General features: G+C 41.6%; 3 protein-coding genes across 7 annotated transcripts; 1 reads left to right on the top strand and 2 right to left on the bottom strand.

The window, feature by feature from the left end:
• Positions 1–173: 173 nt before the first annotated feature.
• Positions 174–14631, bottom strand: baiap2l1a (BAR/IMD domain containing adaptor protein 2 like 1a). Of its 4 annotated transcripts, none has more exons than XM_003961493.3 (14): positions 14279–14628; positions 13245–13320; positions 12901–12987; positions 7791–7852; positions 7080–7151; positions 6827–6961; positions 5653–5805; positions 5424–5567; positions 4915–5038; positions 4560–4773; positions 3513–3566; positions 3289–3433; positions 1339–1379; positions 174–1244 (listed from the first exon to the last, which is right to left on the bottom strand). In XM_003961493.3, the coding sequence occupies exons 1-14, from the start codon at positions 14327–14329 to the stop codon at positions 1172–1174; spliced, it is 1431 nt and encodes a 476-aa protein (XP_003961542.1). In that variant the 5' UTR covers positions 14330–14628; the 3' UTR covers positions 174–1171. The 4 variants fall into 4 exon arrangements, with proteins under 4 accessions (XP_003961542.1, XP_011602811.1, XP_011602814.1 ...); XM_011604509.2 differs by having other exon boundaries at positions 3289–3430; positions 14279–14627; XM_011604512.2 differs by lacking the exon at positions 1339–1379 and having other exon boundaries at positions 14279–14631.
• Positions 14632–15528: 897 nt separating this feature from the next.
• On the top strand, positions 15529–18558 carry tmem130 (transmembrane protein 130). Its single transcript, XM_003961494.3, has 8 exons — positions 15529–15617; positions 15702–15784; positions 15862–16033; positions 16107–16252; positions 16359–16443; positions 16518–16720; positions 17634–17737; positions 17999–18558. The coding sequence occupies exons 1-8, from the start codon at positions 15610–15612 to the stop codon at positions 18113–18115; spliced, it is 918 nt and encodes a 305-aa protein (XP_003961543.2). The 5' UTR covers positions 15529–15609; the 3' UTR covers positions 18116–18558.
• A 1003-nt stretch (positions 18559–19561) lies between these two features.
• LOC101063188 (neuronal pentraxin-2-like) lies at positions 19562–22496 on the bottom strand. 2 transcript variants are annotated; one of them, XM_029851406.1, is made up of 5 exons: positions 21656–22496; positions 21088–21301; positions 20665–20909; positions 20374–20553; positions 19562–20201 (listed from the first exon to the last, which is right to left on the bottom strand). In XM_029851406.1, exons 1-5 carry the CDS (start codon positions 22112–22114, stop codon positions 19971–19973), a joined length of 1329 nt encoding a protein of 442 aa, XP_029707266.1. In that variant the 5' UTR covers positions 22115–22496; the 3' UTR covers positions 19562–19970. The 2 variants fall into 2 exon arrangements, with proteins under 2 accessions (XP_029707266.1, XP_003961544.2); XM_003961495.3 differs by having other exon boundaries at positions 21088–21307; positions 21656–22494.
• Between the last annotated feature and the right edge of the window lie 580 nt (positions 22497–23076).

Below are 23076 nucleotides of genomic sequence, written 5' to 3'. Positions count from 1 at the left end.
GTGTAGAAAAATATTATACATATGAAAATATAAAATTTTAAATAATATAAAACTTGATATTATAAATAAACTGTTATTATAAAGTTCTGATGATCGGAAGCCTTAAAACATTGATTTTCATCACCATTTTACCTCAGAACAAGTATTTTGTGAGAAGCAGTGAGAGGAAAAACTTTTGTTGCTTTGTTTTATTGAGAAACGGTTACTACAGCACAGGGACAAGATAATCTGTCAGTAAAATGGGTTTAGTTCCACATTAAAGAATCTGTGAGGAGTAATCAACCAGTTCTTCATTATACACTTACATTCTGCAATAAACGTGCCAAAAAAGTTCCTCAAACAGGAGTTAATACTTCGTCAGATTGTGAAAAATGACCCACTTTCTTATAAAATGCAAATGAAAAGCAGCGGAAGTATAGTTTTTCTATAAACTTTGCAGTGGCACAGCAATGACTTTAAACAATGGTGGAAATGAGCAATATGAAATCAGTATCTGCATCATCATTTATACATTCTACTCATTTCAACTTTACCCTTGTAAGCAGTCCAAAAAAATCACCGTGAGAACATATTAAAGGGGGGCACCTGTACAACATAGACGTCTGCATCTATTTGGCGTTTAAATATCTTGTGCAAATTACATATCTAAAAATATATTTTTGGTTTTAAACAAACCTTTTTCCCCAAACACATCACTCTCCCTTAATTATCCTGACCTCATATATCAAAATGCCTCTTGAGAGTGACAGCATAATCTGAAGAATATAAATACACAGATTTATATTCCTCCCTCGGCGTGAGTTCACTACAGTTTCCCCCTGCTTGTGTAACACACGTGCTGGCTATTGTGATGAAGCAGCTACACTCTAGTTCAATTTATTACAACTTTACTTGTCTGTATGTGGTTATTTAGGGTGACCAACTTTCACTTAAACACAAAATAACAGCACGTTTCCTACTTCTCCATAAACTTACTGTTCTACTATGGGAAACACATTCTTGGCACAGACAAATACATTTTTGTGTGTTGAAGCAATGGATCCCTTTAATCGTACAGTGAGACAGGAGCACGCAGGATGGTGATATGTTGGAAAGGGGGTGAGATTCAGGGTGTCATGGGGGGATAGGGGGGTCACGTGTGCATCGTTCGTCACGAAAATCCATCTCAGAGTTAGATGGCCGGCGCTGATCTGTCATTCGTGACTGTCGGTCTCAGCTTCACCGTTGCAAATGGATTCCCTCCTCTGCGGGAGAGCAATGCGGGTGAAAAAAAACAACAACCTTGAGCATCATATCTAAATCTCAGAGAGGATTTGTTAGTTGAGTTATGTCACTCACCCCAGAAAGGGAGCCTTTACGTTCCCATTGACTAAAGAGACCTGTTATCAAAGAGGAGAAGAAAAGACCCTTAAAGGTGAGGAAAACAAGGAGAAAGCACTCAACCCCCACCACCGCAGTCCCCGTCCACACCCTCCCTCCAGCTGGGAAGAAAGTCTCAGTCGCCAGACGAGTTTGATAAGATTTCACCAGCGGTGGATCCGCCTTCCCTCTGCTAATGAACACAGTGGAGCACTTGACACAAGTCCAGACTTGGAATCTGAATAATGTAGCAAGGCTGGCTTGTCTCTGTCACCCACCTCAGGACAATCCTTCCACATACACGGAGAAGAGAAACCTGAGCTATAAACCTTGGGATAATTAGGGCGCTCATTTGCTTCCAAATGGTGTCAAGAAAGTTGGAATCATTGCAATCACGGCCACATATCATATTATATATTTTTATCCTCGATTTGATACGGATGCCTATTATTAAGTGAGCAAAGCTGATAAAGAGAGCAAAATACACCCACCCCCCTATTTTGTGTCTTTTACCTTTACATTTTGTATAACCAAACTAATGGTGCTGGGTTAATTAGAGGCATTACACTTCTCTTCCATCAGAGAGCAGACAGCCTCTTAAAAAAATCCCAGAAGATGCCTCCACAACAAAGCTTTGGAACAAACTCCACCATTCAGGAGTAGCTTTAAAAGACTGGTTTTAACAAACTACAACATAAGAAAGCATAAGCTAGACAGCATCTCAGCGTGGGAATCTTTTTTTTCCCTTTTTTTTTAACCTTGGCAACGGTTACATTCCAAATTAAATTCCAGCAATACTGAAACTAACACACCTTCCAGGATGAAGACTGATGGACGGGTGGCAGCTTTACAGGGAAGAGATGCAGAATAATGGTGTGTGGAGGGGTCCACCTTCAACCACACAGCACTCTGAACAACTTAGGCGTCACTCAAAGCTTTTTTTTAGAACTCTGCTGGACTAGGATTACACAAATCTGGCAATGAGATGAAAATATGGAAATGAATGTTTATTTCTGGAAGTGAGAGTCTCACTGTCTCACCGGTGTTATAGAAACTCTTTCTACCAGCGCCCAGTTTAAAGGTTACAGAGCAGGAGATCTTTGATAATCATTAACAGTCTGAAAGTTCCATATTTGTGACGCCATTTTGTGTTTTGGCTGTGATGCCTAGAGAGAGGGAATAAAGATAGCATGTTGAGGAAACAAAAGCCCAGCTGGAGGAGGTAATAAAAACATTCAACAACATGTCTCAGTTGACCAGGCACCAAATTCTAAAACTGCTACCAAGAGTTAAAGACCATATAAAAGGTTTCATGGTAACAGAATTAATCTTCACATTGCTAGCATGAATGGCATACTGGCAATCAGCAGTAGCCAAACAATTTTAATAGAATTGCATTTATTATGGGTACAACAATAATATATAATGAGAAAGTTCAGAAATATTCTATGCTATCAAGATACTCACTGGCCTGTTCAATCGTTCCCATAAATTAGCAGCAGCTCACAGTTATCCATCTTTTCTTTCAGGTATGATTTAGGACATATTTACAAGGTCGAGTGACATTAGTCCTACGTTCATTTAACCAAGAACTTTGAAATGTCTCTCATGTACGGAGGACAAAAGTCTCTTTAAATCTGATCTGAATGATCTGATATGACCACACACAAAAGTGACCAAGAGCTCATAATTAGCCCTTTGCTTTATCAGCACAGCTCTTCAAAATAAGACAATTTTGACCCCAGAAGCAGATGAGCGTCAGATGAATACACCTCCTACCTCTGGAAAGCACTGAATCTGAACGCTCCCAATGCTGTCCTAGTCCACAGGTTAGATTGTTCTTATTAATGTGTTAGTGTTATTATTTACTAACTTGTGTACATTTTGGGAGGAGAAGTAAAAATAATGGACGGTTGAGGTCGTACTGACCACGTTCTGCGAAGTGGCCATGGAGGTGATCGCTGGGTTGATGGCGGCATCGTCGCTGTAGTCTGGAGGTGGCAGCAACATGGGCTCCTCGTCCTCCTCTGGCACACTAATCACACTCAAGCGCCGTGGCGTGCTCAGATTGCTGCTGCGACATGTGACACGTGATTACATATAAAGCGAAACCTTTTTTATTCTGTTATGGGAGAGTGAAACCGTTGTCTTACCTATTGATCTGATCGACATGAGGTCTGCAGTAAGATGAGGGAAACCAGCCCCGCCTGACCAAAGAAAGCAGCATAAAGTGCTTTAACATACATTATCATGTCTGTCTGATGGTTCATTGATCGACTGGGGGACCGTTTGTTGCCATTATTCTGTAGAAATTCAATACAGGCTAAAAAAATTCACAGCACAAAACAACGTTGGAGAAAGTAAACTCTTCAAAGGCGACATCTGACATGTTGACAAATAGCTTTATTTGCTTTTTTGCTCTGTTACGTGACAAGATTGATTACACTTTCACATTATTTCGGTAAACAGCTGGGTGGCTTAGCTGAAAGGCCATAAACGCACGACTGGAGCTAGGCTGCGTCTCTTGGATAGGAACAAAACAAAAAATAAGCGCATGAACTGAAGACGGCTGTAATCACACAGGCAGCTCAGCTACTTTAAGGATTAGCCTGGAACAAACAACAATTTCTACACATCAGAATTTCTCCCTACCATCATTTCAGCAATGCTGAGGGAGGCCATGTTCTTTTGATATCAGGAACACACACTGTCTCCTTGTGTGTTCATAAATATATGAATGTGGACTATGTGTGCCCACACGTGCATCTGCGTGCATGTGTGAGTGTGCATGTGTGTGAGAAGTTGCTGAGAAAGGCAAGTGAGTGCGAGTGAAAGAGAGAGGTTAAGCTTTACGACCGTCATGTTGATCATACCTGGCATTCTCCGTGCTCCTAAGCGTGATGTATTAACAAAACGGAATATTCAGAAACACAAAGCAGCAGCTAGAAGTACATCTGATAAGACCTGCACGTCAGCACTCATGTGTATTCCTGCATTTCTTTTTGCTGTTCTGCACTAAAGGAAAATTAATGTCAATACCTGCCCATAACAGTGCTAATACACTCTATATACGGAGTCCATTTCTACATCTTAATTAGTCTGCAAAATATGATAAAACACATTAGAAATCATCCATTTAAAAAATATAGAAAAGCATACTCAATGGTGCATTATGGGAAATGATAAGATTTGCCACTTACTGCTGTGTTTTCTCCAACTCTCCGTACAGCCAGCCGTCCTTCTCTTCCTGAATCAGCAGAGTGATGATGTCGCCGTCGTCAAAGCTGAGGAGTGTGGGATTGGTGCCAGCCATGTGGGGAAAGATGGTCTTGACGCGAGACCTTTTGCTCAGGTTGAGACCTGACGACTGCGACACCGAGTGGGACAGGGGGAATTCGCCGATGCTGCCGTGGTCTGGTGACAGATTTGGGATCAGCGAGACAAAAACTACACATATTTGAAGCAGGACATCCATTAAAAATAATATTTAGAAGACTCCGGGAACTCATCTGTGTTTTAAGTCACATTGGTGTGTGTCGTTTCAACCCCCCGTACCTGAGTTGCGGTCTGTGGAGGTGGTGAGTGGTGATCTGGGCTCTGGGTTGAACATGTTAGCAAGTGGACTGATCTGTGCCTTTAGAGGTGGCGCTGGAGGAGGCACCAGGGAGTCCTGGTTCTTCTGATTAAACGAAGTACACGATGAGCAGACAAAGACACATGTGTCAGCATGAGTAACACGACTCTTTGGACTGACGGGTTCATCTGATAATCATGTCTGATTCACCAAAACACAAGCATGACTAAGAACCCTTCAGCTTTTCAGATCGACCAGGTTACACAGGCTGTGCTAAAACATATACGCAGTCAGGAACCTCTTAACGCGCAGATGCTAGGTCTGCTGCAAGATAAACTACCAGATGAGATAAAACACTCTTTGTATTCTGGAACCTGCTGCCTTTATCTGATAATCAGATGAGAATCGAAGCAAACGGTGAAACACAACAACGAGCGACCTGAAGGGAAACTGAGGTCTGCTGAATTGGACCTGACCAGGTAACGCTCACCCCGTTGCAGTATCCAATGGCTGGCGATTGCTCTGGAGTGACAGACAGCCCTTCAATCATGTTCATCACTGTGTCTGGTACTTTAGTGATATCGCAGCACTTTTCCTGCCAGCTTGGGAGCTTCAGAGAGAGCATCTCCCTGGCCTTGGAAACAGAGAGCATCTGTTAAACAGACTAATAAAGGAACTAAATCCAGACTGCCCAGGATCAGCTCTCCATCCGGCCTTACCTTCTCATGGAAGTTGCTAATTTGGTAAGAGAACATGCAATGTTTGTCTGCCAGGAAGCAAAAGCGCCTCTTTTCCTCCAGCAACGCCTCTTTGCAGCCATCGGCAATAAACTTCTGCATGTCCATCTGCCGCGATGACAAGGTCTCCTTATACTGTTGGCAGAGGTCAGAGGTCAGCTGTTGCGTGAGTTTAAATGCTCTGTAGGGCTCTGAGGTCTGAATCAAGAATTGATCTTTGATGGTTGGAAACTGTAGGTTGACAAGGGCCCAGCGTCTTGACCCAGTCCTTTGTTTTCACCTGCACCTCACCAAGCGGCCCTGTTGAAAAGTCGGTCTCATCTAATTTCAACAGCCGATCAACAGCCCCTCACTGGCAGCGCCCGTGCGACAGACTAGCGCGTCGCATTTCTCTCCCGCTGTTCCACCCCCCATCTCAGTTTCAGCTCAGTCACCGCACAAAGCTCACTCAGATGTGTCTTGAAGCACAATTGAAGAATAAAAAGCACTTTTGTAGCTTGCAAGCTTGACCTTCAATTTAAGGCATATCTTTGGAACAAGCCATGCTTACACAGCATCAACAAGACGCCATGCAGAGGTTACTATTTAAGCTTTGTGGTTCCATTTCAACACATAGTGTTTTATTTAATATTAACCTATTCTACATTCTATTCTATTCTATTCTATTCTATTCTATTCTATTCTATTCTATTCTATTCTATTCTATTCTCTAATACATAACATAAAAGCTGAAAGTAGCAAATAAAGTTCTTAAATTGGTAGTGAAACTGCAAGAGTTGTGTAAGAGTACTCCAGTAAGTGTACTTACATTCTATTGTTACATATTTGTCATGACAGCAATGGTGTTTATATGGCTGCATCTGTTTGAGCAGTCATGTATACGAGCATATCTTGGTGTACACTCCTCAATCATAACATTCCTCTGCCTTCAGCCGAACGACCGACTGCATAAAAAAAACAATAAAGAATACCTCGAGGCGCAAGGGCACCTGAAACAGGTTTCACCCACTCTTAACTTGAGCGTACTAGTGCAGCATTGTGCTAAAGACTACAAAAAATGAATTTCCTTTCATTTGCGCTGTGGTTATCAGGGGAACAAATCTGGATACATCTCTTTCCAACTGGAAGGTTTGTTGAGTTTGCTCTTGCGTCTCACCTCGTTCTCTCTGAACTCGTACTTGGAGGAGTGCTTCCCCTGGCTTTTCCTGCGCAGCTTCTTCAGGTCTGTCTTGGAGCGCTCCAGGGAGTCCTGTTTGACTTTGTGTTCTGACTGATAGCGCTTGAATGTGGCCTGTTTGACAGGTGAATGTGAGGAAACTTTGATTAGAAATGGGTATTCAGAGACATGACATTTGGGGAATCTCTGGGTGTTTGCATTGACAGCTGATGCAGCATGAAGTCAGACTCACGTTCATGTATTTAACATCCATCTCTGTCTTCTTCTCCAGCTCTACAATCACATCTTTGTGAAACTTCTTGAACTGCGAATGGTGGAAAAAAACAACCAACATAAAACACCAACCTAAAATTTATTGCAACATTACTCATCCTGCAACGCCCGCTGAGTCACATGGCTTCCTTCGATAAGGAAGAAGTGATCCGTTGGAATGCCTAAGAATGGATTTCTTAGAGGACGATATTCCACCCAAAAGGAAAGTCTTATCAGGCTGCTGTGGTTAAAGATTGACTACTTTACCCCTATGTAATGTAATTACAGAGTTCCAGATAGTCTTGGAAATGAGCTTATTTACTTCCTGGGCTGCAATTATACTGCTGACATTTGACTTAATTTTAGTTCTTAGCAGATATCTGAAGCATCACTCCCTCATGGCTTCATGAGTATGTGGTTTTTTCATTACTATCAGGCTTTCATTTAGCTTTGCCTAAAGCTATTTCAAACCCTCTGAAATGACAAGAATGAGCCCAGGAGACTCGGCAATTTACGCTTTCAGAAAAACAAAAGACACCCTTCCTGTGGCTCGCAAGGAGGGTGAATGCCCCGTGAAACACTAACGTAGTTTACTGCGTGTTCAACATGTCTGTTTGTCTCATTAATGCTGCTTGTCTTTTTGTTTGAGCTGTCGATATTCAAATTGGAAAATAAATTTAAACTGACTCACATTCTCTTCCAGCTCAGTGTGCACTTTACTGTGGGCCTCTGCAATCTCCATCAGAACAACACCTTGGAAGAAAGAAAAAAGCAGGGCTTTTATTTTAGCGATTACTCAAACACCAGCAACAATTAAAAAAAACACTAAAGGTCAGTTTGCACCTGTCAGTCAATGAGGTAAGAAAGACGAGTGATGCAGCAGGAAGTGGAGGAGGGAGCAAACAATATTGCGTGTTAAACTACATTAATGTGGTTTAAGTCTTCTGATTGGGCCCAATTATCCCACAGTCTTTGTCTAAAGCAAAGTAGCAGTTGAAGCTAAGCATGGCATTGCAGCGTGGTATCTTCTGATTCCACTCAAGAGAGTGAATTAAAATATGTGAATAAATTGCCTGAATTTGGAAAGCAAATCTATTGAAGTTTGTAGGCAGAAGGCACCATTCATGTTCAAGGTAAAAACAAGGCAATTTCAGGGTCGTCACATGCGTTCCATCAAAGTTTACATCTTTACAAGCCATATTTTACAGATGACTTTTCTCCTATCCGTATTTAAACAGCTGTCAATAAGTAATCTGCACGCAGTGTTCTGGTATTGTGCGGTCAGATACAGAACAGTCTCCATTGAGAGAACAGCTCCAGCATAGATGGCTGCATATGGCAGCACACAATGGGAGTGAGCCAATACTGTAAACACAAGTGGACAATTGTAACTAAGCAGTTTATAGTGCTATACCTCCACCACAATGGGGTGAAATCTAGGCTCAAGGTTTACTATAGGGCACAGTGGCCTGGTGAGCCAGTGTGCAGCATCATTTCTGGACACGTGATAGCACCGCTCTGCAGGAAAACCTAACGGCGTCAACACCTTCAGGTGAGGTCAGAGAAAGTGCAGGTGCTAGGTTTATTACGTGATCAGCTGAGGATCCTTTCTGCCTGGCTCCAAACAGACGAGGCGACCTGCCGATACAGAGGTGCACTTCTGCAATGCACCTACAACAACATTGCCCTCTGAAGGTCACCAGAACCTACTGGTAAATGCCGCCTTTGTGCTTCCATGGGGAGGGGGCGGCGACAGGCCCAGGATGTGTTTGTACAGCCCCAAAAACAGCCCACGCTGGGGTTTGGGGCAGGGGTGGAAAGGGCTGATGTGATATTTCAAAGGGGCTGTTGTACACCTGCATGCTTCACCTTCTGGGTTAACAAGGTGTGAAAGTCTGTATAGGAGCTCAATGCTACACGTTGGAATGTGGCACACTGGAGTTGAGAGGAGCAGAAGAAGATAAATGCATGCATGCAAGATATGAGAGCTGCATGTAAAAATGGATTCTGTCTGCCTTAAGTGTGAACAAAATCAAACAAAAATGAATCAAAGCTTCGTTTCTGAGCTCAGCTAAAAGAGGGCCAACATCATTTATCTTATCTCCTATCTGTTGATGGCATTCAATTCTCGCTTGAAGAGATTCTACACAGAGATAATCTAATCTCACAGGCCACTTCACGTTCACGTGGAGTTCCGCAGACGTTTTGCTTGATAAATGATCCCAGTGGAAAAACATGAAGTTCCATCCTGTATCTTCTTCAGTCACCAGTCTGTCAATCAGGTTTTTGTATTGTGTAATGCACAGACAAAGCAAAACTAAAATAATGACGATAAAACATTCCTTGGTAATGAAATGGTCTGAATGGATTGTTGGTGACACCCGCAGTGACTGCAGATTTAACAACACTGCTGACGGCATTCAGAGCAGCAACATGGACATTCTTAACAGGTGCGGCTGTCTGAGAGCTGGGAGCGCCTCATGGACGGGCCAATGAAACCAGTACGTGTTGACTGGTTGATAAGGAGACCGGGCGACGGGAAATGTTGACTGAAGTTTACTTGTTGCTACCTTTTCCTCTGACTCACCTTTATCAAACTGATAATCCCTCTTCCATTTACAATTTCTATCACAAGGTTGTGATTTCTATTTTTAGCACCACATTTTATTACTGAGATACATCGCCGGGCTTGTTCGGGCAGGTCTGCAGTGTTCAAGGAAATAAATCCAATTCATGATCACAGTATTTCACGTGGATGTACTGGTGATATCCTCCCACTAATAAAGATTTTTTTTTTTTTTTTTACAATATATTTTAAAGGAATCACCAGGATTTGATTTTTAAACCAGTCAGGAACTTCATTAAATAGCCAATTACCTCCATATTTTTTCATCCTGGTCATAATTAGCAAAGAACTCTGACAAACTGTAAACAGTATGAATATGACAGGCTGTCTCATTAAAGGACCGAGATCTTTTGAAACTGTTGAAGCAAAAACATGACTTAAAGCATCCCACACTGAACTTTGATCTCCTGTTTATTACACTGTTTATAAAACTGAACTAGTTTCGCAAATTATTTAATTTATAGTGCCTGTGACAGCATCACTCCCATGAAACGGTGGCCTGTCTTTATCATTTATTAATCACTGTTTAAATGGAAAGGAACCACAAGCCAGAGAAATAACAATAAATCCTGATTGATAATGTCAAATATCCCAGCTTAACAGGTGACCGAGGAGAGCGGACCCATCCACTAAACAATGAGAGAAGTAACACAACATCCAACCCCAACCAAGGTCTAGATTTTGAAAGGAACGTAGAGTTAACGTTAATGGTAGAACTTTTAGTTTCCCTTCAAGAAATGATGTATTTGAATGATTGAATGGAGAGTTACTGCATCTCACACAGGGGTGAAATCTTAGCTGCTGAGTGTGCTCCTTACATAAGCTCCTTCATCTCAACTGTGGAGAGAAGCTTATAAGAGGCATCAGGACGCTTTTCTCAATGGGGTATTTGGCACAGAGATTGTCATGAACCATAACTTGAATTCTCCATGGAGATAGGTTTCCAAAAAAGAAAGTAAACAAACCAAATAGCTGTATAAATCTAAGTGATGCTGTGTGGAATTGTTCAGAAGATAACCTTAGAAGTTCTAAAGCAATTCTGCACTTTTCTAAAGGAGGGCAGATAAGACAAAGAAGAAATATAGACTTTACCTGCTTTTAAGAACATTAATGGTCTTATTTCTCAGGATTACAATTTACAGCTACCTGCCTTCACAACAAATAGCTTCTTTTTAATTCAGCTGTTCAACCTGTTAAAGAAGCTATCAGCAGGAAACACTCAACGGTCTGTCTATTTTGAATTGTCATCCCCTCGGGGGTGGGAAATGTCATGCTGTGTATGATCTGATATTCTAAGAAATCCATTTTGACTGAGGCCTGAAAAACACTGCTGAGAAAAGGTGGAAGGGGTGGAGATCGTGCTATTCTTCTGTGACATTTTGTCCCTCAGTACCTGTTCCTTTACAGTGGAATGGCAACTCCCTGGGGTGGGGGTCCAGTTATGTTTATGTACAGGAAGCTGCTAAATCCACAAATGCACTGAAAGATTTAAATATAATATGACATATTGAGAAACCCATTGGAGCAGTGACCATAAAACTAACAGCTTATTGTTTTGAATTCTCAGTTATTTACTGAAAAAGAAAAGGGTTAAAACCCTAAAGTCTGAGCTAAATATGAGTTACTTCATATAAGTTAAACTTATTTAGTACCTAAACGATTATATCAAGAAACTGACCAATGAGGTAACATCTTCACTACATTAGCTATGCTTAGTCAGTATAAGCCTTAAGCAGAAGAAAAATAACTGTCACTACCACCGTGAGGTGAAAATTGTCTTGGAAAAAGCGAGTGCAGCTTGACGTAGAACTTTCTGCAAATACCTGCCAACCACTGTGAGTGCTTTCTAAACTGCACCTTTCACAGAATGAAGTAAACAACGCTGCTACAGACAGAAGGAAAATCATAACAGCAGTGCGAACAAGCATCTAAAGAGCCGTTTCAAGACAGCGCTCGGCCTGAACGGACTCGTGAATTATAACTTGTCACTAATGTGACTGAACTAACATCAGTAAGCAACACTGTGTCAAGGTCTCGTGCCTGACTCCTCCGTCATTGTTTGATATTAATGTCACATATTTACTTTGTGCCCACTCACAAATCACAAAATAAGCTGCCACGTTTCCATACAGCTGGAGCTGGGCCTCTACAAACAGACAGCAAAGCTGGTGGGGGCTTTGGTGAGGCAGATGGAGGAACAGGGGCCTGGTGGCAAGAGAGTCTCCTCTGTCTGTCTGTCTGTCTGTCTGTCTGTCCGTCCGTCCAGCGTCTTTGCTGCTCTGCTGTTTGCACAGTGATAGACTTCACACAATCTCGCACCCATCCATTCCAGTCCAGTCATACGCCTTTTTATGAAAAACCAGTTTCATGGCAAGCTGGATGCTGATTATGGTTGAACTGCAGAAACAGAGACACTCATGTGTCTCTTTTACCTGATTTGGAATTCATGAGGTGAGCATCGTATCAAATGAAGCAACCTTTGTCGAAAGCTGCTATTTTCCCACCCTTTATTTGCTTTCTGGAGAGGAGACACCGGCTTTGCAAACTGGCAGGAGCACCTCGTCAGCCTCACTCTGCAAGAGCAGACTAAGAATGATTCTCTCTGTCTGGATTTTTTTTTTGTTTCCATTTAGCAGGCTGGTGGGTTCGTTTTGTGGTTGTCAGTTATCTGATTCACAGCTTCCCTTCTTTTCTTTGCTTCTTTACATTATTAGACAGGGGTCAGACAAGGTCAACCTACCCGCCAGTAGAAACGATATAGTTTTATTAACAAAAAAGGGCAAAAGTTAAGAATGCCGCAAAATGTGGACCCCAATTTAAGTGGTCATTTTTAAGGTCAGCACATTGAAGGTTTAAGGTCAGCATGTTGAATATTGTAATCAGAAAAGAATAAAAGTTCAGTGCAGTTGTTCCAAAGCAGTTATTTTTTACCCTGTTTAAACCCTTAATCATAATGCCAGCACTTTATGTTCACGGAGACAGCAAATGTCTCAAATGGAAGAAAATAACTGATGAGTCTAACAGATTTGGACAGTTTTGCTGCAAAAAAAAGGAGAGCTTCAGGTTTCAGTTCCAGTAATCCAACCAACTCCAACCTGTAGCATTGTATTTACATTTAAATGAAATCAAGAGCAGGCTCTGGTGACAAAAGAACTTGGACCTTCCTGAAACTCACCGAGCTCCCGGGACACCAGTGAAACGACAGCATTCTCTCCAAGTTTTGACACCGCCTCGAAATAGGCCTTCCCGGCGAGGGTCATGGCTGCACAGGAGGAAGAGGAAGACATGCTGTTAATTGCTCGGTGAGGAGGATGAGCTGGAGCATTTGGTGTTGTCGTGGAAACACAAATTCCAGAAAGATTCATGTGTGGCGGGTGGGGGGGTTGGGGATTGGTGAGCAGCTCTTGTCTTGAGCCTTATTTCCACTCTGTTTAATGCAGAATTAACAGCCATCTGGTCTGATAATTTAATAAAATGAGGCCTGAAGTTAAATGCAGGTGAAGAGGAAGGGAACTCTACCTGTGACTGCTTTCTCATAGCTCTTCCCGAGATTGACCAGGTTCCTCAAGCCTGGGTTGAGCTGGTCCATCACAATCTAGACATAAAGTGGAGATCACAACTTTACCATCACTTTCCATCACTCTTTTATTCACAAACATCTCTGGGAGTAATGAAACCCATTTACAGCAGTGGGTGGAGGGAGGAAATGCATGAAAACAAGCACATGTTTGTGCTTTCGCTCTATAAATAACCAATGTGAGCGCAGTAAAACCTTCAATCATTAACCTGGCCCTTCACGTGAGCTTTATGGCTCCTTCAAAAAGGGCGAAGTCACGTTTAAAATCTGTGGCTATTCTGTTGCCTGAACCACCCCCAATCCCTGCTGAATAGCCGCACAATCAAGTGCTGTACACTTCTCTATCTCTGCTGCCCTGGCACACCCTCAATGAAACAATGAAGGGGCAGGTAAGGAACCAGACAGAAAAGGAAACAGGTTCTCTGTCTTTTCTAGCTGAATGTGAGGCCACTGTAGCAGTTCTTTAGTTTTCACACAGAAAGTGTGTGTGCCTGTATCACAAGCACATAAATCAGGGACTATTTAAAGGAAATCCTGTTCCAAACTTACAATCAACCAGTTTATCTTTAGATTTTTGAAAACATGCGGCACTCCTCCGCCTGTTTATCACATCTGAGAGGCAATAAGAAGCATGATTAGATTAATCTAGTCCGACCAAGAAAGGCCAATCTCTTGATCAGGAGTGAATAATGATCAAATCATATGGAGCAATTCATGGCAGAAACAGTCAGAAAGACAGGTAGAACTTACATAATGTGAACATAATTTAAAAAACTAGTATAGATTGATTTCTGTTGTTTTAGGTCCATTACATGGAAAACAGAGTTAGCTCCTAAATTGCAGGTACGTTGTAATTTTAGTATTTGGACACACAAACATGTGCATCTTACTTGGAACTGTTTATTGATATCACGATTATCACAACTAAATTGATTAAAAATAAATGCCAACATACAAAATCATGGACTTCTCTCACCTTATATGTACTTTCTGTCAGCTTGCTTACATCCTCCGGAGTCCGAGACATGATGGCAGACTTAAAGCTCAAACCCAGAAGTCACACAAAAACAAACAAAAAACGACCAGCAAGTCGGGAAAACCAAATGAAAAGAGGAATTTCTGTGATTTCAAATGCTGGAGACTTCTCAACAATAAATCCCAGGTGGTCTTGCTCCTGGTGCGGGGGAGACACACCGGTCGGTCGTCGGACGCGCGGACTGAGTGACAGACTGCAGCAGCCGAGTCTTCACCGGGCGGTCCCACCGGTGAGGGGGGGGATGACGTCACCGGGCACGCTAGAACCTATGGGGAGCTGCAATATATCACTGCATACACCACTGATTCTTTTAACTGTAAGAGCACCTTTGAAACTATTCTAAAAGATTTGGACGGATGCGGAACATATTATAGGTTTGCAAGAATGTATTGTTGTGGTTGGCCCATAGAGGGCGCTATAAAACAATTTATAGGTTATTTTAGATAATTATAGAGTTAATATTTCAATCCACTTTTAAATCCTGGTTAAATCTATTCAGGTGCCAACCCTAACTTGCCGTGTGATTTCATTTATATTTTAATCACAGTACACAGTGACTTTATAATATAGGATCATCACGATTTAGGATAACGAATATTCCATGAACGCATTTGACATTAAGACAAAAATTAGTGGAGTAAATTTAAATGCATCTAAAAAGCTTTAGAGAGCTCTCTTTGAAGGCCACATATTGACTTTCACACAATATGACACGATTCGTGTGTTTAGTAAGAATGTAATAAGAATTTAAACATCTTTGTTTTATCAGATGTCTTTGCTATTTATTGAAATAACACATGACAACACATGACAATAATTTCTACGCAGCTTCGTGTGTTAGTCTTGCTATTCAAAATGATTTTTCTAATATTTTTATTTAATATTAATCCCTGTCACGAGTCACTTCAATAATGATTTAAGAGTTTTTCTTAATCTAACTCCCCCTTGTGGTTTTATGCTGTAACAATCGCACTAATAAAGTTCCACTGAATTGCAGCATTTAAAAATGTTATTATTAGTATAAATATTAATCTTTTATTATGTCTAAAGAGAAAAACAATGAAAAGAATGTTAAATCAAGATGGTGGATGGTTTTAAAAAAAAATATTAATCTCTGAGACCAATTGTGGTTCCCTGAGGCATGTGTGTGTGACGCATGGTGGCAATTTCTGATGTTATGCTCTGATGAAGACTGTGAGAACTTTTATTCCACTCTGGACAGACTTCTAAGCAAAGTCCTCTGGTGAGCTACTGCGTGAGGACTAGCAGACATGGACAGGTACGTCAAACATCTAAAACAATAATTATGTTTATTGCGCTTCTTCTTTTCATGAACTTCCAAACTAAAGACTTTTACTTGCAGAGGAAAAATTATCTGGATTTCGATGCTCCTGCTCCAGGTTGACCAGGGTGTGGCCACGACCGTGGGTTCCTTGATAGATTTGGGTAGGGTGACCGTTTTGGTTTTGTTTTAAAATAACATTATGTCTCTCAATAAATCTTTTTTTTGTCTTTCCAAATAGAAAATATTGCTGGGAAACTAGTTTTCTATCAGATGGAGGGGAATACCACATATGTGAGGAACACTGGAGAACTGGCTTCAGATGTCCTCACTGAGACCACATTTGAGCTTAATGACCCGCAAAAGACTTTCACAGACACCAAGTTCACCTACACCTGGGATTTAGGGAACGGGTATGTAAAACTCTGTATAGACTCAGCAGTAACAATAGAGACTCGTGCATGCATGATTTGATTTCCGATGCAGAGAAGTGATCCATGGGACAGAGCCAGTTGTCCGCTACCATTACTCTGCATCAGGAAATTACACCCTGAGCCTGAAAGTAGGAGTCATTGTGAATGAATCAGCACCTTTCCTCAAAGACGTCTACTCCAGGGATGTGAAAGTGCTGGGTCTGTAATCAAATCCACTTTCCTCACTGGAATGTGTCAGTATTTGTTGCTCAGTACAGTTTTGCCTAATCAGGAAATACTAAATTTAAAAAAACCTATTTTTCAGACGCCATCAAAAACATTGAACTGAAGGGTCCCTCCGATTATGAGATGTCCCAGGATTCCAGCCTGGCTGTTCACGTTGATGGCAGGTCAGTTAGTTAGAGTATTTTCTCAATGTAAAGTTTAACTGACGAACGCAGGTAACACATGTTCATGATTCCAGTCCTCCCATGTGGGTGTGCTGGCATTTTCTGCCCAAATGTGTGGCTGACCCCAAAGGGAGCTGCACGCTAACCATGCTGTATGAGAACACCCTGAGGCTGAACCACACCTTCACCTCTGCTGGTGTCCACTGCTTAGACATCAGCATCCAGAACGACATCAGCAAACTGCAGACTTCTTTCAGCCTCAGCGTCAAACGAAACAGTGAGTGGATGCAGGAGGGGGTGTTAGTGGGGGCTTTGCTGGTATGATTCAAGAAAGAAAGTAACAAGTATCAGCAGTTGCCATGGTGAAATAATGCTTGAGTATCTAATGATACGCGTGGATCTTTTTGTATATTCTGACCTGTATTGGGCTTTGTAGAGTTTAAAACCTGGTGAAAGTGCTCAACATAAAGAGCATTTTCAGATTAGAGCTATGGTTATTGTTTTTGCTAATTCACTTAAATATTTATATTTAGGGCTGGCTAGTTTCACAAATGAAAATAATTAGATGTTGGTATCCAAACTATCGCACTATATTAATTCTATCAAAATAAAACTAAATGAGTTGGTTCGTTTGATAATTTTCTCAAGAATCTTCTTAGTGTCTGAGTGATTAAGTAGAGTTTGATCAAATTACCGGTAAATTTCTGATTTTGCTGGGAGGCATAAAAGAGAATCAAAAGTCTGTTTTGGTATCTAATGCAGCAAAGAGGTCAGAGGATAGAGGAGCGACCATCACTAACGTGGCCTTTAACGCACAGTTAGTTTCAGACACTAAGAGCGAAAATGGAAAATCCACACATAATATGTGTGTTCAGCACATGACTCTGTTCAATTGATTTGCCTTTTTGATCCAAAGTTTTCTCAGAAGAGTTCATGTACGTGTCTGAAACAGTGACCTTTGATGTCATTGAGACCCTTTTCTCAACATGCAGGTGGTAATCTCATACCTGCCAACAGAGAGTTCAAGCTTTCCTTTTAGCCCAGACGTGCCTCCATAATCTGGGGGTTTCTGACATATTTAATTGAAAATATATCAAATCATGAAAATAAAAGCTGCTTAAAATCCCTTCCTTCCTTCTAAACTGTAAATGGAAAATGATTTGATTTTCTCCGGAACGTTTTAACCACAGACAACCACATCGTCTTCATCCTGTCCTGTGCTGCCGTTCTTGTGGCCACGTTCTCCTTCATCACAGTCGTCGCTTGCCGCCCTCGTCATCAGCAGAGGCCATCGGTAATGTGTGGCAACATTTAACACAGTCGTAACCTGCTTTTCTTTTGGTTATTTGACTATTATTACAAGATTTTGAATCTTCCGAAAATGAATCAGTGATTTAAAGTTCAAATGTGACCACCAGGAGGCTGTCTGTGCTCAGAAATCAGAGATGCATGAACGCCAACGTAACTGTCACTTGACTAAATTCATATGTTGGTGCAGCAAAAACTGGGGACTCTAAGTCTAGCGGTTAATGTCTGTGTGGCAACATATTTGCAGATTGCTGCTTCTGGTAACGCTCTTTTCCTGAAGACCAAGGAAAGTGAGGAGCAAAGCTTGATTCATCTGAACTTCTCCAACATAGAGAAGGGCGAGAAGAAGCCACTCCTGCAGTAAGGAAACCGGCACTGAAGAGCCATGTTCCACTACACTCAAGCCAATTCTAATCTTGATTATCGCAGGGCTGCAAGAGCAGAATGTCCAATGTGCTCAGCTTAGCTTGAAGGGCCTTTAAATATCTAATATCAATATCTCCAAGATTATGATGTAGAAATTGTGTTAGTGAATGTCTTAATATTATGCTAGTTTTGTTTGTAAGCATGTGTTTGATGACAGCCAGAAGTGAGGCATTTAAAATGATACCATGATAAATTGATGACACAAGTATGAAATGTCATGTTTAATCAATGAGCTATGCTATAAATATCTTGTTAAATCCCTCCTAAGAGTGGTGCACATCACATTGCTTTATATAATGAAACATGTTTCAGCAATCTTATGCTGAGCTTTACATTTCCCAAGTGTATATTTTAAGCCTCAAATATAAAATGCAAATTTGCCTGGCTTATCTGTGTTTTTGTTCACAGAGATAAAGATATTGCCATGGGCTTCCTTTCACGGATGCCATCATGCTGTTTTCCCAGGTTTTTATGGTAACCTAGAAAGGACAAATTCAAATCCAAACAGTTTTTTTCATAATTTATTTCAGCTATAATGAGTCACACTGAATACTTTTACATTTAATTCTTATTTTCACATAAAGCAAATCAACGTTGCAAATAATTTGGAATGCAATTTTTGAAAAATCCATTAGCAACGGCTGCCAAGGTGGGTAGATCTGTGGAGAAATCCCACATTGATGCATTCATTCTAGTGTGCACGCAGTATTACCGAGAAGAGATCCAGTTGAATAAGGAAGCTATTTAATTAATTAATATTAATATTTAATTGCACTCACATCTCTACACTAGAGTTCACCAAATCTCATAATCTCATTCCACATGTAATTTCTCAACAATTAAAATACCTCATTTATTATACTGGAGAGGTCAGTTGTCGGCCTGAATATTGGATTAGTGAAGACCTGCCGATTGTTTAGGTGTCCCAATGTTAATTATGATGATCTGGATCAGCAGGACATTGTATTCCAGACTGCTAAGGAATGTGTGATTTCTTTTCCACACTAAATATCCGACCGCTCTTACGGGAGAACAAAAATGTTCTTTCAGAAATAATTCAACACCAGAAAATGTGTATTTATTTTTGTAAGGTATTCATCCCTATATTGATTTGTGTTAGTTGTGTTTGGGGAAGCTAGCGTTGTTTGAAATCTTCCCTGATTCCATCGCCTGTTGTGACCTTTTGGCCTCTGTCACCTGCTAAGATCTGCTAATGCTACGCAGGACACCTGTTGTTGTTCTGCTCTGTCCAATCTTCTTAGTTCATCGCTGGTGTTTCTTCTGCTTGCTTTGGCAAACTTTGACAAATATGGTTCAACAGAAACAAGAGTTTCAGTCAGTCACAGCTCTGGCAGGAAAAAAACACTTGAAATCATCTTGCAGCTGTGATTGTCTTTATTATTCTCGTTTATTGGCAGTATTTTATACATTAAAAAAAAATAATGGCACTTAAATATCACTGAGAAGGCCACCAGACAAGGTTGACAAATACTCATATTTGTGATGATTACAGATATTAGATACTATAAAAAACAGTTTTTCTGCAGACATCAAACAACGGACTGTTACAGTATAACAATACAACCAGTTCACAAACGACAACAACAAAAGCAGTCTACCCAAACAACACTGCTAATGATGGATTACAATTTTTTTTAGTATGTTGACACCAGCCTTCAAAATAGAATTCAAGAAGGATTGAAATCTCCACCTTAGAACGACATCTGAGCAGATACAGCAGTAAAATTGCTGGATGGGTGGAACTGGATAGAAACAAGGCAGACGGATGAGCTTTAAGCATTGGGCAGTCGGTCCTGACACATCTCCAAGGGCCGCTTAAATGCCCCCCTCCCAAACACCTCTACAATGCTGGCCTGCCAGGAGATGACATTCCCGGGCAAGTAAGAACTGCAGTTAGCCATGGACTGGATCTCAGCGGGCTTCAGAACTCTGTCCCAAATGTTCACCTGACTCAGCTCGCCCACAAAGGCCTGTCCAGCATCAAAGTGACCGCCTACCACATCCTGTAAGGACCAAAAACAGGTTGTAAACAACAAGAATAAACCTGTTTATGGACAAATTCTCCTTAAGCAAAATCTCTTAGGTCATTGTCACTTTCAGAACTGGGAAGTTTAAAATCACTAAGTTTTTGATGTTAAGTAAATGGTTTCTTGTGTGGTGACTGCACCGCTGTACCTGTTCCTGACCCAGGATAATGACTCCCCCTGCTTTGATGGGGTGCCAGGCTGCCAGGTTCTCCCCGTTTCCCCTCTTTGAACCGTCCTGGTAAGCTTCCCATTGGCCGTCCCGTGTGGTCCATGTGATGCAAATATGGTGCCACTTCCCATCACGCACCTCCAAAGGCAACTGGGCCACCTTGTAGCCAAAACCAGAACATATTAATGACTGCCGCTGGGTTTGTCAGATGAAACACAGCAACTTCATCAGCTTTGGAAATTTAAAAAAAAAAAAAATCAAATTTCTTGCCCTATCATTGATGAGCAGCTCGATTGGGTTATTGCCCCATTCGATCAGCACGATCTCATTCGCTTGGCCTGGTGCACCATAGGAAAAGGGCGTTCCAATTCCAGGACTGGCACTGGACTTGATCCACATGGAGATTGTAAAAGCATACATCTCAGGGAGGCTCTTGGTGACACGTCCATACAGGTAGTTGGTCCTCTGAGGAAGGGACAGCTTGAACTGCTCTGGAGACATAAAATCTCCGCCTCCTGTAAGAGAAAACAGTGAGACAGACAGACAGACAGACAGACAGACAGACATAGATAGATAGATAGATAGATAGATAGATAGATAGATAGATAGATAGATAGATAGATAGATAGATAGATAGATAGATAGATAGATAGATAGATAGATAGATAGATAGATAGATTAGAGTTGCCCGACCTTTCTCCAGTTCACTGATCCTGTCCACCAGGGCGTTCAGCGTGCTCTCGGTCTTCAGCCTGTACGCTGCAGTGGCATTGGACAGCATGCTTTTCTCCTCCTCTAGGTTGCTGACTTTCTTCAGGAGCTGCTTCTCCAGCTCCCCGAGGCGACGCTGCAGCAGGTCTCGGAGCTCGGTGGGGAATGAGGCGCCAGATATGTTGGCCCTCATCTGCTGTTGCTAGGGAAAGACGGCACACCATTTTATTCTATTTGATTACGCGGCTGTGCCATTTAAGACACTATAAAGACCTCATGTTTGCTTAAATATATATATCGTTCTTTTTAAAGCCCTATTAAGAAGACGAGTTACACGCACTGCGTAATGAGTAGTTTAAGGCCAATTAAACGATTAATCCCTCTCCTGCATATGTCTTTGATCTCCACGATCTGCGTCTTCGACTTATCTCAAAGTGTCCTGCCCTGTTGCTGACCAAGTCGACATGGCGTCCTAATCCTAAATCCGTACCGGTTGTCCTTTTATGGGTAGTTTTGGCACTATACATATCAAGGATTATTATGGACTTACTTCCAAGTTTTCCAGTCGGTCCTTGAGCGCCTGCATGGTTTTTCCAAGACTTTCTACCGAGTCATTTGGATCTCTAGGCACATCTCCCATTGTGTTTTGTCTTTCTTTGCCCCAAGAACTCCCCTTGTTGTACTTCTTATCGTCCGCGGCGGCAGCGCAGAGGGACAGCTTCTTGGTCAGCTCGTTGATTGTGCCTTGTTGCTTGGACATATTTTCCTTCTGTTGTAAAATCGTTTCCCTTAGCTGCATGACGGTGTTCCTGAGCTCGTCTTCCTGACTCCCGGAGCTGAGCTCGGGCAGGAGCGTCACAGGACAACTGGCATCTCCGCTGAGGGGCACTGCCCGGCATATGTAACGCTTTCCGTCGTCTGCCTGGGCGTCCGTGAAGCGTCCGCAGCCAAGCGCGCAAAAACACAACAATCCATACAAACCTGGGAGCGTAACGGCGTCGTTCATCATGGAAAGTAAAAGGAAAACATACACTCTATTTGCCTAACACCTCTTTAAAAAATGAAGTTTGGTTTGCTAAAAAAAAAGTGAGAATGATGTACAAAAACAACCAAATTTATCAAAAAAAAACCATACTGGAACAACAAAAACACCACCACCAACAACAACACCTAGTTTTTCACTTAGGGATGACTCACTTCTGATAAGCTCGGCTAATGTAGCTTGTTAACAGGACTATTCCTGGCCCCGGCAGAGCGCACAGCGCGGTGCTGATCAGACAGCTCCTCTCAGGAAAGAAGATTACCAAAAAAAGGTGTCTGGAAATTACCCCATTGGCTGTGTAAGCTGGCGTCACAGGTCAGCTGGGTCAGGCATTATTGAACATTGAAATTTTTTTTTTTTTGAGAAATCGATTTGTTTTCAACAACAAAGGTTGCCACTACCATCAGGTCGGTCTGTCCTCTTCAATCCAACGTCATTGCAGTTATTGCTCTGTGTGAATATTCTGACACTTACAGCTCCAATAATCAGCATACGCAGCCCGAATAACAAAAGAGGGGCGATTTCTAGATATGTCATTTGCAGAGAAGTTCATTTCACAAGTTTATTTTGTTGTATTGTGTGTTGCATGTTCTGTGCGTTTGCTGTAGGATCTTTTTTTTTGTGCTGAGTGGTTCTGTTATGTTCTTTCTCAATTATTTTTTAAATATTTATATTATTTCAATATTTCTATTTTAGATACTTTGAATTATTTGCGGACCGATTTTTAAAGAAGGAATAAAGCCAAAATGCCACAGAGACTGTTCATTAACGGAAGCACTGGAGAAACAGGATCTGCTGGTAAACAATTAGTCAGCTGCCTGTCTGCAAAAGGTCAATGGACCCTGGTGTGCACACTGGAAGGTAGACCACTGGGCTTTGAGTGTGACATCCATCCAGCCCTGCTTGAGTCAATCAGTTCTGGTTTCAGT

The sequence above is a fragment of the Takifugu rubripes genome, chromosome 1 (genome assembly GCF_901000725.2).
Source record: "Takifugu rubripes chromosome 1, fTakRub1.2, whole genome shotgun sequence".
Taxonomy (NCBI): Eukaryota; Metazoa; Chordata; class Actinopteri; order Tetraodontiformes; family Tetraodontidae; genus Takifugu; species Takifugu rubripes.
The sequence above is the reverse complement of the archived record's forward strand: the minus strand, read 5'-3'. Positions and strand labels throughout refer to the sequence as shown.